Genomic DNA, 17889 nt, shown 5'->3' on the forward strand with positions numbered 1-17889 from the left:
AAAATTCTGAGCAAGTACGTAGGCTACTTTCATACTGATACGCCGCAAAAACGCCTCTAAAGTGCAAGATCACAACATTTAACGTAACACTAACCTCTGGTTTAACAAAAATTCTGAGAAAGTACGTAGGCTACTTTCACACTGATACACCGCAAAAACGCCTCTAAAGTGCAAGATCACAACATTTAATGTAACACTAAACTCTGGTTTAACAAAAATTCTGAGCAAGTACGTAGGCTACTTTCACACTGATACGCTGCAAAAACGCCTCAAAAACGCATAGGCGTTTTTAGCATGTTTTTGCTGCGTTTTTTAAAGGACACATGACTTAAAACTGCACCAAAAACGCTTCTCAGAGGCGTTGTTGAGGCATTTTCCATTGATTTCAATGGAAAGAGCAGTTTTTGGGGTGTTTTTTTTAACTCTCCAAACATGCCCCAAAGATGCTGCAAGCAGGAGCTTTTACACCGTACCACAAGCGCAACACCTCAGTGTGAAAACATACATAGATATACATTCACATACACAGGGAAGCAGTTTTCTTGAGCTTTTCAGGCACTTTTTTTAACGCAAAAACGCTTGAAAAACTCCTCAATATGAAAGTAGCCTTAACTGAAAAAGTGACTTCTTTTGCTTTCAGCCTCCTCCAAATCTCCAAATTATTTGTATTTTCTTGTTGTGATCCAACTTCCTGTTAGAAGGTGACTACATTCATTCTCCATGGTCCCACTGTATTTAGGAATGTAGCCACCCTGTTTTGTTTGCTCCCATGGTGTACTGTGTGTTATGGACTATGGGGTTTTTAATGTGCATAGAGCAGTGCATATGACCATGACTAAAGTGCCCTGCTCATTGCAAAGAAATGGAAGTGATGGGGGAAAGGAGAGGTTAAGAAACAAAAAAATATACATATTACAGGGCCATTATGTAGTGGATTTTTGAATTATTTTTGAAGACTAAGGATATGGCTTCGTGTCAACTTAAGAGCAATACCAACTCATTCCATCATTTCTATGTATTTCATAAGATAAGATTTCTTAAGCATTATACTACAGTCACTTGCAGAACTCCCTGGATATGTACAGAACTGTGGGGTTTATTTACTAAAGCTGGTTCACTCAGAATCTTGTGCAGTTGTGCATGGTAGCCAATCAACTTCTAACCTCAGCTTGTTCAATTAAGCTGTAGCAATAACACCCCGGTCACATCAAAGCCCATTTTGAAATCGTATGACTTGCAGTGAAGTCGCACGATTTCAAAGTCAGGTGAGTTGCTGATTTGAGGTGCGATTTGCAAGACATTTGACACCGATGTCTATGCAAATCACACCAAAAGTAGTGCATGTACTACTTTAGAAATCGGTGCCGCTCCAACCAAGTCGGAACCGCACCGATATGACCGCTCTAATAGCGGACAATAGGGTGCGACTTGGCATACGATTTGCAAGTCACATGGCATGCAAATTGCATGCCAAGTCGCACCCGATGTGACCAGAGTGTAAAACCTGTAACCTAATTGGGGCAGAGTGAACAAGCTTTAGTAAATAAACCTGTGTGTGGCCACCAAGGTCTGGATTCCACTGGGCAGCAAAATAAAGGCACTGCCACACAGCTCAGTATGAACCCCATCACAATATTGGGGCATTCATTGCAGTGGCTAAGTAACCAGTTCTTACATCAGAGGCCACCAAAGTAAATGTACACTTCTGTTATATATGACCGCAATATAGTTGCCCCTTTAGTGATAATATATATGTTTGACTTTACCTACCTCGGTTTTGAAAGCAAAGCTAAATAACGTGTGCAGTTTTCTTGCCAGTGTCTCTGATTTTCCGGTCTCGGTGGCGTACAAGATTGTGGCCTTTATCCTGGCAGCCATAGATTTCCTCACAAGTAAAGAAGCAAAGAACACAGCCCTAAAACATAAGTTAAACATGTCAAACACTGGCAACACACCTCAGATCAATCCATTTCTGTAAACTGATTAATAGTTTATTTCCTAAGAGCTCAGCACCATTTATGTATATCCACAGTACACAGCTACCAGAACAAATGGATACGGAGATTTATCGCAATTCATCAGAAAACTTGTTCCATTATTGCAAAGCTGAAAACTCCCTAAACATGTCACAGAGGATGAATGTGACTGCGACCACTTAATGACATAACAAGTGGAAAAGCTCCATTCCCATTCACATATCTGTGCTGACAATCTCAGTCTCTTACTTGGCAATAACACTGAGCTTAAATTCTTTCTTCTTAGGTCTTCGGCTCTCATCGTGCCACACGTGAGTTTTCCAGGCATTAATCTGGAATAAAGTGTTGGGATATCTCATTAATAATGCACCGTATACTGTATTTTTAGATAGATTAACAAAACATTTCAAGCATCAGCTAGCAGCACCATATTTTTCAGTTCAATTACATTCAGACAGCCGTAAATATTTAAAATATAGAAAAATAAAATAAACTAAACTGCTGACAAAAAAGAGCAAATAAACATTTTCTGTGTTCATTTCACTTTTCTATCCTACAGTGAAAAATAATTCTATAACTGGATTGCTCGCAGCTATAAATTTTCCAGTACTTATTTATGAGAGACCTGCAGAGTCAGATGCATTTTGTGGTAATTGTCAAATTTAAACAAATACAGGAAACAATTGCAAAGACAAAGCATACTGTGCAGTAAGAAAGCACTGGAGTTATGGAGTACCATATCATTGTTTTAGAAAAATGCCTATGGTCATTTATATATGCACAACTCCCAAATCATATCTAAAGTATGATCTATATATAAAAGATCACTCCCCCGTTTTTACTTGTTTAATGTATGGCTGTTTAACGGTCATTCACATTCATTTGTATTTAAAATAAATGTAATCTGTTCTAAAGTGGTTGTAAACCCTTACATATACCCAGTGAAGTGACTGGCCTCAGGTGATACACAGAGATGAAACAAATCCTCCTACATAAGTTGTGCTTGTCTGCAGTTTTCTCTTTTCCACATCCATTCAAAGTGCTGAATTTATAAAGCTTGTCTGAGTGTTCAGAAAAGAGGGGGTGGAGAGCTGAAATTACATTCTGCAGAGCTCAGTGAGGAGAGCTCTAAGAGGTGATTGGAGGGAAGGAACACACTCCACGGAGCTCACAGGCTGAGGCTGTCAGTCTGCTGGAGGTCCCTTTCCTGTCACCATTTTTCTTTTGGTGTCAAGAAAACTTGTCAGAAGTGACTCATGCTGGTAGCAGAGGAATGAAGCAGCAAACAGAAATGGCACTTTGTCCTCTTTATTAAGACAAGCACACACTATAGAGGGATGTGATTTGATTTGTTCACATTTCATGTCTCAGGTTTACAACCACTTTAATGCATATTTTTGATAGCAAAACATTGGAGCAAACATACCTAAATGCTACACAAGCCATTTTATAATTTAAGCTATATTTAAACCCAACTACAAAAATGTAATACATTGCAACTTTTCAGGCCTTAGATGTGGTGGCGGCATTAGTTTTCATCTTTCAGGCTAAGCACATTTTCTAGTGTACTTTCTGTGCACCAAACTGAAGACTCAGACAATGTTATCAGCCTTCTCAGTTATTTTCTGTGAACTACAAAACACATGCTCCCCATGCAAAAGAAATGAGGGGATGGCAGTGTGATTGTATTCCAAATAAGGAAAGCATTCTAGGGTAGGAACACTGCTTTTCCATAGATATGGAACATGGAATGAGTGTTGTCACCCTTGGATAGGAAATATGTTACTGACAGGAACACTAGGAGAAAATAAAGCAAAAGCAGAGAAAACCAATCCAGCCACAATATATAATGACAGGTAGGCTTCATAAAATTACATGTTTTTGTCGGGTTTATAAAGGCTTTAAAGCTGAACTTGAAGAAAACAGCTAAATACACAGATAAAATACATATCCAGGTCTGAGATTTTCATACTGTATATTACATACTGTATATCTGCCAAAAAGCAAAGTCTTGCCTAGCACGGCCGGTGACCAATTTGTTCTCTGCTACAGTCAGTTAATGCTCACAGGTCCTGTCCCTCCCCCAACCAGTGAAAGGAGAAGCAGCAGACTTATGAGCTCATCTCTCTGTCACTCTGCTCTCTTCTCCACTCAGCATGAAGCTTGCGATGCAACAAAACTAATTTGCCCCTTATGCTGTATCTCCCTCTCAAAGTCTATAATCTTCTGTGCAAGGATTGCAAGCAGCTGATAAAATTCTGGTAAAATTCAAGCAGGTAAACTTCTTCCATTACAAATACATTTATTAATGTATTCATAAATACAGAACTGCATTATTTTGTGTCATTTTATTCTACGCAGACTTCAGCTTTAATGTTATTACAGGAAAATTCCAGAAAGCAACTGAAATCAACTAATGCACTGAAAATAATAACCAACACAAACTGTCAATGTCACTTGACTTGACTACCTTGATCTGGGTTTTCTGTTATCCATTGAAACCAGAGTTCACATATTTCCTCACATGTTCAGTGGGAGATTGTTTCCTGACCTTCCTATCAGCCTGCATGCTATATAACCAATCAGATTCAAACTTCCAACGAATCCTCCGAGTAAAGCTGGCCATACATGGGTCGAATTCCGTAAGAATTTTCTTTCAAATATCGTTTCTAAGAATTTTCATTCAAATTTTGCACCATTAGAGGGCGACAGCAATGGCTGATTTTCGAGCGACCATCGAATTTGAGTGATCGGGCATGTTGGAATTTTTTTGAAAAACGAACAAATTTCTAATCATTGATGGGAGAATGGTGTGAGAAATTTAATCGGAAAAGAAATGAGCATGAGCTGTGACCTGGAAAGAAAAGAAAATTCTTCTTTTCTGTAGCAAGATGAGGTGAAATTGAAGGCTTGGTTGGCTGAATTTGGAAAATCAATGGTGGCACCATCGGATTACAAATTGCATGAAATTTACGATTTTCTAAAGAAAATTGTTTCTGAATCCGATCCATGTATTGCCTGCATAAGGCCATCATTCTTTCTGTGTGTTAATAACAAGGTGAAGTTCCTGCAATAGGTGTGTCTTGGAATGCATTTTCTGCTTTACAAACAGACAGACTGTCAGCGAAAGAAAATGGCATAGACTGTGCTCTACAGCAATGTCAGGATGGAACACTGAACTTCTGAACTAGTAGGCTGTGCTACCTGTAATCATTCCAAGACATGTTTGTCTGCACTATACCCTCATAAATCACCTTTTTATTTTTGTTCTGTCATTTGCCATTTCAAATTGACTCTGACTGGTGACTGACTGATACTTTGAAAATGAAGCTCATTATGGTGTCACACTTGTCCTACCTGGTAGTAGTAAAAAGGGCTCAGAATATAGTTGAGCATTTCCTGATGAAACACAGTGGTGAGGCTCCCTGACACTGGAGGCACAATCCAAACCCAGTCAGCTGGGCAGCCTCCCCGCAGCTTGTACTCATTCTCCATGTGTTTGATAAAAGACTCTGCTGCAGAATGGTGATCCATTATAGTTACATTGTGTTTCTGAAAAACAAAAGTTATTTAAAAGCAATGTGCTCTGACTGAAGATTTTACTTACATAACTTTTTTATAATCACATCACTATATAACTGCATTCAGTCATTCCTATTAACTATATAGACCCACTTCTCTAAAATGTAATAACTAGAGCGATAGTCTTATATCATTCACAAATGCATGTAACAGTTGAAATGAGAGACCCATTCAAGAAGCTTACAATTAAAAAGTATAATTAAAAGATACAGTAAGTAGGCAAAGGAAATGTAGCCTAATGTTGGTAGTAGAGGATGGTTATCTTGACACTATCCAACTGCCCAAAGGCTTGTCTTTCCATATGTATTCCCATTGTCATGCATGCTTTGATATCCTTCTCCTGTGGATAAATTAATTCTCAAAGTTTCTAATAGAAGAACTGAATTCCTTGTCTGTACCAGTTCACTTTACCCTGTCCCCCCTCCCAGTGACTTTGAATTCTTCCAGACTTTTTTAATGTAAACATATAGCAGGTGCTCTGGGAGGGGAAGCAGGGTAAACAGTGCTACTGAGAAAATAACTTGAACAACAGAGATTCTGAACCTTGAAGATGAATTACTCCACAGTGCCTGCAGCCACAGAGGAGATCATGGGCTTCTGTTAAAGCAGCTTTTTAATACAAATGAAAATGTAAATACTTAAAAGCTTGTCCATCGGTTTACCATAAGCATACAAGACAGTTAAAATGTGCAACAAATAGATATTCTGGAACTGAAAGAAAAACTGTCTTGAAAAAAACAAGTTGGTGTTCACTACATATCTTCTAAAAATGCTAGCCCAACAATCATGGCCATCTTCTGGCTTCACAACTGTGTTGCTGTTGACCTCTAGTTATGATATAACCCTTTATCTGCAGCCCAAACTATTGCGATGGTGGCAGAGTCAGCATTTTACCAAACTGCATTTTACTCCTGGCTGCTTGCAATGTGATAGAAATGGCCCTACAGTCGCCTGATAACTCATAAATGCTGGTGAAGTGCTGTCCCCGTCCGGCCTGAACCCACCTCCACCATGTGTCTAAAGCTTACCTGTTCCTCCTGAATGCCCAGGATGTACATGGTAGGTTTTAGAAGGGAGAGCAATGGGAGATAGTAAACATCCATTTGCTAATCTCCCCTGTAAAATGTGAACTTGGCTCTGAGCATGTCCATGCTCAGAGTAGTCAAACCTTGGCCATCTGGCAGGAGAAACAGCTAATCGAGCGCAGTGTGTGCTGGTTTGACTTCGGCTGAGTGCAGAGATGACATTGGATTCTAATAGATCCCTGGTGTCTCCTTAAAGGAACCTGTCACTGTGACGGACACAGGATCGCTGCCCCCAATATGCGACAATCCCGCGATCGCTGTCACCAATATGTGACGACCACGGCGTCAGACCCCAGCCCTTCTTACTAAACTCGTGACCAAAGGACTAGCCAATCTAAAACCACAATGTCACGTGCGTAACAATGCCACACCCAGCTGCACCCTGCACAACGATATTCCAGCTAATTGGACCACAATCTGTGTACCGGCAGCCTGAGCGATTGTTACTGGGTCAGGTTAATTACGCAATTAACCCTTCAAACTGCCACCACCTCCTTTTTGTACAGAGAAAGAGGAAACTCGGCTATACCAGCAATAACACTATAATGATTGAGATAATCGTCTGCCTAACACGGTCACCGCAGGCCGGTTATACAGAGGGTTAAACAAACATAGTAGCGCTCTTTTTAGAGGCAGGAATTCGTAAATTGCATTTAAGAGCTATAGAAACAGTTCAACACTTTCAAAAGAAAAGATTTATTACTGAAAGTCAAAAAGGGGTGCAATAAAAATATTTACAGAAAAAAGATGTAACCAATATAAATATAAATATACAGAGAACAACAGCACAGCAAAGAGATAACAGAGAGAGGTTAAAGGGTTAAAGTACTTGCCGAGGTCCTAGGTTAGCACATCAAGTTTAAGAACGAAAGGGTACAGGTCTCCCCAGGTGGTATTGATGTTAAATGGGAGAAATCTTCAACTCAGCTCTCTTAGGCCTGACAGCCCATTTTGTAGTTCCCTAGCTGGGGGTGTCTCTGAAGTCAAGGACCAATGCCCCGTTTAGGGAGGGATCGTCGGGCGGAGGCCTAAACTAGAGCCAAAATCTCTCATAACTCATATTTTGCTCATAACTTTTCCTATGCACAAGTGACATTCCACCCGCGGGTAGATTATTATGCAGCTGCCTCTGAAGAACGGGTAGATATGAAATATGAAATACATTATTGAATGGTTCACGAGATCTACTTTTCTGCTTTCCTATGTATTCCAGTCAGGGAGTGTGACCTACCAAACTGTCTCCTCGTGGCCAATCTGAAGATATGCCTGGTTTTTATGTAAGTCTCTCATACTCCAAGATGTGAGACATAGGGGAAAAATGGATTTTTAAAAAGGTTATCTGGTTTCCTGCTTCTCTGGAATGCCTTGAACTCCTGGGAAGGCTGCGTTATCTTTTTACGAGGTGCTAAATTGTACAGCTCTGGTAGACACCCCAGCATTTCGCTCAGAAATGTTTTATAGCTCTGGGATTCCCTGCTGTGCTCTGGCCTGTGACACTTTTTAACACACAGGTCATATGTCAATGTGTATGAACAGAGAGCAAGGGGGGGGGGGGAGAATGAAAGGACAAAATGGAGATTTCTTAACAAGATGGAGGCTGCGTCCTTCACTGTGTGCACGCTTGTTACAGTCACCTGCTGTATGCAATTCCATAGGAAGATTGTCAGCAATAGCAGTAAAGTTAAAGCAGCTGTAAAAGGTATTTTTTTTATTAACATAATAAACATGGTATACTCACCTGCTCTGTACAATGATATTGCACAGAGCAGCCTGAAACCTCCTCTTCTGGGGTCGCCTGCAGGTGCTTTTGGCTCCTCCTCTTCTCAGTGTGCCACCATAGAAAGCAGCTTCCTATGGTGGCAAACCTGCGTGCTTGCTCTCTAGCCAGGTTGTGTGCATCCATTGACACACAAAGTGCAGCTCAGCACTGTCCCTGCTCCCTCCCCACATGATTTGATTGACTGCAGCAGCCAATGGTTCCTGCTACTGTATGTAAGCCTATGAACAGCACAGCGGCACATCGTTTGATCGAGATAGGATTCGATAAGTATAAAGGGAGTTGAGAGGTGATACAACTGGTGGGGCATTCTTTTACCTTAATGTAGGGACTGCATTAGGGTAAATAATGTCTAGCCTTTAGAACCACTTTAGTAGGGGAAGTTTATAACCCCTATCAGTTGTTTTTGCCATCTTTGTCCCACTGGAAAGATTTCTCTCCACTTCCTGTCCCATAGCCAAAACGGGAAGTGAGAGGAAATCCCTCCAAAGTGAGGGAATCCCTGGGTGTCACCAGAACTAGTATCCACTCCCTCCCCAAAAGACTATGGGGAGGGAGTGGAGGAGGAAACGTCCGCTTCTGATCTCCTTAGGCGATCGCAGCAGAAGTGGGAGCGGGTACTTGTCAATTTCTGGTATCTGCTCCCCCCCCCCCCGATACCCAAAGGTGCCAATCCTTAACAGGGAGTGGGGGATCAGTCCGTAAAGTGGAACTTCCCCTTTTGGGTGGAGCTCCACTTTAAGTTTAAAAAAAAAAAATGTTTACAAAATTAAGATTTAATAAAATATAGTAAATGTTTACATTGAGTGTAAACATGTTTGAAAGCAACAACTGTGCCATATGTATTAGGAGTTGCTGCACATGCCAGAGTAAGGCAATACTTCCAGGGCCATCATTCATGGTTAACTCTAAACTGATGAGGTTTAAAGGCCATTGTAAAATTTTGGGTACAGTAATTGATGAAGTTGTGTCGGGTAAATAGATACACTAAGTATCTGTTTACTCAGCACAGCCTCATCAACTATATATTTTACCAAAAAAATAGGGGTCACCTTGTGCTGTTGTACACTAAAATTAATATTGGGTGTATTTTTTTTTTTACTAAAAATATAGATCTGATAAATATTAGCACAAATATCCTGTGACATAAGAAATTACAGTTATCACCATTTTATTCTACAGGGTTTCTGCCTTCCAAAATGTGGACATGTGCACAAAATGTGCTTTTTGATATGTGTGAGCAAAATGAAAAAATGGCAAAAGAATTAAAGAGGTACTCTAGATAATGTTTCCACTAGTGAGAGAACTATGGAGACTGCTATTGCTGACCACCTTCTAAAAACTCTAGTTGACCAAATTTTCCAAAGGGAGTCAGCAGTGATAGCCTTCATTTTACTCTCTGCGTGTTTCCTCTAACTTCATTTCTATTTTTGGCCAGTGTCTTAAAAATCATGAAGCTTAAGGCAGTAAGGAAGTAGGATTTTCACAAGCAGGTCAGCAATAATAGCTAATGTATAAATAATGTATAATGTATACACATATAAACATATATGCGCTGTTGCTGTTCAGCTCACATATACAGTAAATATGATTTCTACTTTGAATAAATGGAACAGTTTTTTCCCTTTTATAAACTGACCATAAACAAACCTGAGTCTGCGGAAAGGCCAAATAGTTCACAGAAGTGCACCAGTAGACTTGATAGCCAAACCCCCTTAAAGTAGTAATAAACATACCTCCCAACTGTTCCTCCTCCTTTGTCCCTCATTGGTCTGATCTATACAGTTGTATATAAAATGCATTATTTATCTTTCAAAAAAATGAAGCTTGGAGAGCTTTTCGGAGCTTTCGGAGCATGCTCAATAGGCTCCTTCTTCAGACCTCTGGAGGTCTGAAGAAGGAGCCTATTGAGCATGCTCCGAAATGTATTACCGCCCCCTTCACCTGCTACATCTGACTCTGTTCTCCAAGCTTCATATTTGATGCACAGGCACATCCTGGTCTCTACTTCCTGATCCTATAGGCATAGTCTGCTGCTGGACGGCTGGATGTCCCACCTGGATCTAATTACCACATGATGAGTCTTTTTAATCGTTTATCTTGTAAGTGCAAATTTTCCATTGTTTAATGAATAAATTGTCAATACTGCACTTAGAGGCGCCTTCCTCTCTTTTTCTAGAGAAAATAGGATGTGCATGCCTACGGTTCAGTCTGGAGATAAGTGGTGGTCACTTGAAAAAGGGGAGGAACAGAGAAGAAAGGATCAAACAGGCTTTTTACACAATGCAAAGGATTAACCCCTTAGGTTCCACAGTGAGTATAACAAACGTGTTTTACTGTATATACAAACTGATTTTACAGTTGTGGGTTTAGTAACACTTTAACAACTAAAGGCTGCCATATGCAATACATTTTACTACAAATCATGTATGACACGGAGCTGTGGCTTGTCAGGCTGTAGTCCCATCCAGGAGTGAGCTCACAAGGTGGCTACAGCAAGGGGACATTACAAGGGGTAAACCAAAGAGAGTTATATTTCTAAGGCAAATTTCAGAGACGTAACAAGCTGAGAACAGAAAGCAGACATCAATATTGTAGGATGCTGCCATACACACAGTATATTTTAAATTTTTAAATGAAGCGATTATTAACACTTGAAACATTAAAATAAACGTTCTGTGCACTGTCACCAACTTATGTATTTACTGTATACTGTACAGTTTCAGTTAAAGTAAAAAGGTAAACTAAAACACTTTGTGGCAAAGCATACCCATTGCCTAAGCATGCCCTGTAGATGATAATGTATAAAAAAAACTGTAAATACCCAATTTTCCTTATTTTATTAGCGGTCACATGATTGCTCAGTCTTCTTTTCTCTCCCCGAGCTCTGAGGGGGCAGAGTTGCCACTTGTTGCTTTGTAGACTCCTGTTGTATTGAGAGTGATACCCCTTACAGAAGCCACTATCCAACTACAGCTAAAGGCGGGCTCGGTGGCAGAGTACTAGGATGTACAGGACACATATGTTCACCAAAATTCATTAAAGTGTATTTTTTCCCAAAAATTTGCAGTTGAAAAAATGCTGTGTAAATACAGTGTGACACAAAATATTGCAACACCCACCCTGTTATTCTCTAGGGCCTCTACTTAAAAATATACAACGGGTAAAATAAGTATTGAGAACCTCACCATTTTTCTCTGTAAACATATTTTTAAAAGTGCTATTGACATGAAATTGTGACCATATGTCTGTGACAACCCATGCAATCCATACATACAAAGAAACCAAAACAAATAAGTTCACAAATTAAGTTATGTGTAATAAAATGGAATGACACAGAGAAAAAGTATTGAACACATGAAGACAGGGAGGTGCAAAAAGGCATGGAAAGCCAAGACACCAGCTGAAATCTATCAGTAATTAGAAAGCAATCCTGCCTGTCAGTGTAAATTAATATCAGCTGGTTCAGTCTCAACTGATGACCTATAAGAAGGAGTGTCATTACCAAGGTGTCACACAAGAATATGAAAAGCAAAGAGCTCTCTCAAAACCTTTGCAGCCCTATTGTTCCAAAACATACTGAAATGGCATTGGTTACTTAAGGATTTCTAAACTTCTGAATGTTCCAGTGAGCACAGTTGGGGCCATAATCTGGCAGTGGAAAGAACATAATTTCACCATAAATCAGCCACGACCAGGTGCTTCTCACCAGATTTCTGACAGAGGAGAGAAAAGACTTATCAGAATAGTTGTCCAAGAGCATTTGTGGAGAGCTTTAGAAAGATCTGGAATTAACAGGTATATTTGTGTCAAAGAAAACAATAAGTAATGCAATCACCCGCCATAGCCTGTATGCACGCTCACCATGCAAGACTCCATTGCTGAAGAAAGAGCATGTTGAAGCTTGCTTAAAGTTTGCTGCACAACATTTAGACAAGCCTGTGAAATACTGGGATAATTTATCTGGTCAGATGAGACCAAAATTGAACTCCTTGGATGCCATAATACACACCATGTTTGGAGGTCAAATGGCACTGCACATCACCCCAAAAACACCATACCAACAGTGAACGTTAAAGGTGAGAACATCATGGTGTGGGGCTGTTTTTCAGCATACGGTACTGGCAAACTTCATATTGAAGGTAGGATGAATGGAAAAATGTACCAAGACATTCTTGATAAAAATCTGCTGCCATCTACCAGGATGATGAAAATGAAACAATGGTGGACATTTCAGTAAGATAATGATCTCAAACACAAAGCCAAGGAAACTTTCAACTGGTTTAAAGAAAGAAAGAAAATAAAGCTGCTAGAATGGTCCAGCCAATCACCTGAGGTGAATCCAATAGAAAATCTATGGAAAGGACTAAAGATCAGAGTTCATAGAAGAGGCCCATGGAAGCTTCAAGATTTGAAGACTGTGTGGAAGAATGGGCAAAAATCACACCTGAGCAATGCATGTGACTAGTTTCTCCATACAGGAGGCATCCTGAAGCTGTTATTACCAACAAAGGATTTTGTACAAAGTATTAAATACATTTCAGTTAGCATGTTCAATACTTTTTCCCTGTGTCATTCCATTGTATTACACATAACTTAATTTCTGAATGTATTTATTTTGGTTTCTTTGTATGTATGGATTGTATGTGCTGTTACTGACATGTGGTGAAAATTTCATGTCAATAGCACCTTTAGAAATATATTTACTGAGAAAAATGGTGATGTGTTCAATACTTATTTTACCCACTGTATATAATATTTGGGGGTTCTAAGTAGTTTTCTAGCAAAAAAATGCTGATTTTTATATGTATGTGAGAAGCATCAGAATTTGCCCGGTAGGTAGGTAGTTAAGATTTATATGTAGAAACATTAAATATATTTTATTTTACAGACCTTAAGTCTAAGAGGGCTACCAGTGGGACCAGTTCTAGTGATTGATGTACTTTGAACACATTTTTGCAACAAGGTTGCTTAAAATACTAGAAGATATAAATCTAGAACAGGTGATTTATAACCACATGAATACTACCAGTCATTAAACCTGCATATGTTTTCCAGTGTTTTCCATTTTAATACAACAGAACCTACCTGGAAGCTGTAAAGAACAGCTACATTGATTTCAAGTACTGCCTGGTCTTTCCACAGAGATGCCAGTTTGTGAGTTTCTAATCCCATTCTTCTTCCAACTTCCTAAAGATACAAAAGCACATGTTAATCTATTTCATTTCCAAAGCAGAATGCATAGCACTGATGCTTTTAACAATGTAGCAATCTATCACAATCAAGCAAAGTTCAGTTTACCAATATTAGAAAATATAACAATGTAATATGATTGATTTCTAATGGTTGCTGAAAAAACACAAAACAATGTTGGTGAAATAACTGCCAATCCTTGGCCAGCATAAGGCTAAGCTCACACTGTAGCAGGTCTGGGAACAGGTATAAATTGCATGGATTCCCCAACCTGCAGGCAAAACACTCTGCTCTTTTGCAGATGAAAATGCACAGGCAATGCCCAAGCGGTTCCATGTAGCCGCATTTTTAAAAAGGGGTCATGGACTTTTCCCTGCCTTTCTCTGAGGTACAGCGGTCTATCTAAATAAAAAGTTTACTGAGCCCATACAAATGCGAACCGTGCGGCCCACAACAGTGTGAACATGGCCTAAAGTTGACCATAATCAGAGTTCAGCTGATGAATTCAACAAAATTTTCAAACACTGGCAATATATTTGTAAATGTAAATTATACAAATTTCCTTCTGCTTTATATGGCCTAAAGAGTATGTATAGCCCACATTTTTTAGATTTGACTCTGTAGGAAATATTTAAGACCCTATCAGTTTTCTTTTTTTTCTCCTGCTAAGATAGCTGTCACCAGAACAGATATGCCCATTAGAATTCTTCTTACATACTGTTCCTGCAACAACTCTACAATTGTAGATTCTGCATCATTTTAATTCCACAATATTTTGAATTGGAGGCAATGATCACTGGGAGAAATACAGAGCATGAATTTCTGTAGCGGAAACACCTTTATATTTGTGACACATTTCCATTGCTATAGCATAACCTACATATTTATAAATTGCTGGTTACTTTTTTAAGTGTTTTTTGCTTAAAAATCCTAACAAGCTCACCATGCTTTATAATGTTTAGTAGGGGGCTTTGGAGTAATGTTTAACCTCTTAGTGACTGAGGGTAAAACAAGTGTTAATGTCTGAACACAATTCTGCAACTTTGACATTTGTTAATTTAGCACTACCCCCTTATGAGCTGCTGATTTTAAGGTCCCCTTACAGTTCTCCATAGCCAGGCCACATGCAATTTCTTACACATGTTGCATTCAGAGTCAGTATACAGTCCTTGAGACTGGTTTTGTGATTATATTAAAGAGGTTTAGAACTTGGATGGGGTTGAGAGGTGTATGGGATGCCCAAGGAAACTGCAATCTTGAGGACAAACTCTTTAACAGCTACAGTGAGGAACAGAAGTATTTGAACACCCTGCGATTTTGCAAGTTCTCCCACTTAGAAATCATGGAGGGGTCTGAAATTCACATTGTAGGTGCATTCCCACTCTGAGAGACAGAATTTAAAAAAAAAATTCAGGAAATCACATTGTATGATTTTTAAAGAATTTATTTGTCTTGCACTGCTGAACATAAGTATTTGAACACCTAAAAAAATCAGTCTTAATATTTGGTATAGAAGCCTTTGTTTGCAATTACAGAGGTCAAACGTTTCCTGTAGTTCTTGACCAGGTTTGCACACACTGAAAAAGAGATTTTGGCCCACTCCTCCACACAGATCTCCTCTAGATCTGTCAGGTTTCGGGGCTGCCGCTGAGCAACACGGAGTTTCAGCTCCCTCCAAAGATGTTCTATTGGATTTAGGTCTGGAGACTAGCTAGGCCACTCCAGAACCTTGATATGCTTCTTATGGAGCCACTCCTTGGTTATCCTGGCTGTGTGCTTCTGGTCGTTGTCATGTTGGAAGTCCCAGCCACGACCCATCTTCAATGCTCTGACTGAGGGAAGGAGGTTGTTGCTCAAAATCTCACAATAAATGGCCCCATTCATCCTCTCCTTAATACAGTGCAGTCGTCCTGTCCCCTTCACAGAAAAGCACCCCCAAAGCATGATGTTACCACCCCCATCCTTCACAGTACGGATGGTGTTCTTGGGATGCAATTCATCCTTCTTTTTCCTCCAAACAAAAATAAATTCTGTCTCTCAGAGTGGGAATGAACCTACAATGTGAATTTCAGACCCCTCCATGATTTCTAAGTGGGAGAACTTGCAAAATCGCAGGGTGTTCAAATACGTCTGTTCCTCACTGTTTGTACACATGTAGACAAAATAGTCTCTCCTTTAAGAGCATTCCACTTCTCTGTTGTACCTCCTCAGACCCCAGAATCCTCCTCTTCACCCAGCTGCACTGGGCAAGGGGGCCCAGAAACTGCCAATTTAGCATAGTAACCCCGGATGAGAAGCTAGTTTGGTTTTCCACCTCACTGCCCTCTTCCCTTATCCAGCCCAGAGGGTGTAAGAGTACTCACACAGTCCTCTCATGATAGCTCAATGGGTTGGTGGCTGCCTTCAGGTCTTCCACTGGGCTGGCTCCATCCCTGCTACTCAGGATTGTTTTCCCTTGGAGACAGTGGTAAAGTAGAGATCCTCTTCTCCAGCAGCTGCCTGTAGGAAGGCCCCTTACTTGTGCCCCCTCCCAGACTTCACACTCCAGTCTCTCACTACATCTTCTACCCAACACTGCTCCTTTCCACCCAGGCTCTGCAATAATTAAGGGTTGCCTTGGTCACCGTGCCCAGCCTCCTGCCAGGGGATTGGCTAAGGTCCCTCAAGTATGCAGATCTGAGCTTTCTCCTCTCCTCCATTCCTCCTCCAGAAAGTTCTCAGGTTTCTGAAGAGGTGGGAGGGCTCCAGAAATTCTGAACTTCAGAACCTCCCTAGCCTATCCTGAGGGGAACTGCTGCTTCACTCACAGGCTGGCTCATCCCAGGCTGCTACTCAGCCTCTGCCTAGTAAAATAAAACAACACACTGCTATCTAACTAACCTGGAGGGCATCACACCAGTAAAACTGTATACTGTATATCATCACAACTAGTTTGTGTATCCAGGTGGATTATGCCTTGTGTTTTTTTTTCAGGACAAACTGGGTTTTTTTTTTTGTGGTAGATGGTAATGGATATCTCCTTATATGTTTTATTATTAAAGGAAAACTGGCCCAAAATAGTAAAAGATCAAATATTTTTAAATTAAATTTAGCTTTATATTTCTTGGTATTACCATAGCTTACCATCAAGAAACATGATGATCCTGACAATTTCAGAAATACCACATTTGTGGACGTTATTTGTTGTTTGTACCCGTAGTAGGGGCCAGAAAACAATAATGCACATTTTTCTTTTTCAATTCTACATAAAACACACTGACACTAACTGACACTGAAACTAAATTAAAAAATTCCTAAAAAAAAAAATCCTACTTAAGATATCACCTTTGACTCTGAACTTGACCTTTGACCCTTACGTAACGTCAGCACTGATCTAGATCAACCCTTGATCTAGCTATTTAGTTCATAATTTTTTAAATTTTGTATTACTTTTGTTTTTGAACACACTTTTGTTTATTTACACCAGTTCAGTATTAGATTGCTGAGCAATTTTATCCAAATAGCAGAAATACTAAATCAGTCAACGTCCAGCTTCCATTTTAACATAAGCCAATAGTTCCTTATTATGGTGATTTCTCATCTGCCTATTTTCTTTGATTTTAGATATTTTTCCTTGCTAACACCTTATTGACTTATATAATGCTTAATTGCTCATTAACATGGCTGCCAATAAGTCTTTATGTTATCATCTTAAAGTTGTGATTGGGGTTAGTAACAAGTTATTTCAGCATGCTGCTTAAACTGAATGGGAAATAAGGGTTAGGAAAGATACAGCAGTTTAGAGGAAGCTGACCGTAACCCATGAAACCAGCATAAGGTTTTCACAACATACAAGAAATGGGTGGTCTACGTGTTAGTTCCTGTTAAACAAATTTCCCATACCACTGATCAGTCATCTCTGCGTAAAAAAACTGCTACAGCAGTTTCAACACCCAGTTACCAACAATCTTCACATGCAGAACAGTAATCCATTCTCACTGAGCTTCTTCATTAAGGGAACTGTTGATATTGATTATTTACTTGGTTGCATCTGGGCACTGCATTCTGCATATTGTCACTGCTATTTCCACTATCTATTAGGGTTCCTATTGACAAGCCTTTGTTTCAAATATTGCAATTGATATTCGAGTACAAATACATGCATTTGAAATGCAAAGCATCTGCTGCTCAAGGTAGCCAATCAGATTTTTGCATTCACTTTAAATTACCGGGTGTAATAAAGAAGAAGAATATAAAAGTAAGAATCCAATTGGATGCCATGTGGGCAGCAGGCAAG

The 17889-nt window shown here is 39.7% G+C and overlaps 1 protein-coding gene across 1 annotated transcript in view; it reads right to left on the reverse strand.

Annotated features, from left to right (window-relative positions):
* The window catches only part of NOS2 (nitric oxide synthase 2), a 92492-nt gene that overhangs the window by 39043 nt on the left and 35560 nt on the right, over positions 1–17889 (reverse strand). The window contains exons 10-13 of the mRNA XM_089683754.1: positions 13509–13610; positions 5334–5528; positions 2226–2308; positions 1771–1915 (exon numbers count right to left, since the gene is read on the reverse strand). Of these exons, the coding sequence (XP_089539880.1) occupies positions 1771–1915; positions 2226–2308; positions 5334–5528; positions 13509–13610 (525 nt within the window). The remainder of the gene's footprint in view (positions 1–1770; positions 1916–2225; positions 2309–5333; positions 5529–13508; positions 13611–17889) is intronic.

Source organism: Staurois parvus, unplaced genomic scaffold, assembly GCF_062004578.1.
Source record: "Staurois parvus isolate SC_StPar_1 unplaced genomic scaffold, SC_StPar_1.0 ptg000321l, whole genome shotgun sequence".
Taxonomy (NCBI): domain Eukaryota; kingdom Metazoa; phylum Chordata; class Amphibia; order Anura; family Ranidae; genus Staurois; species Staurois parvus.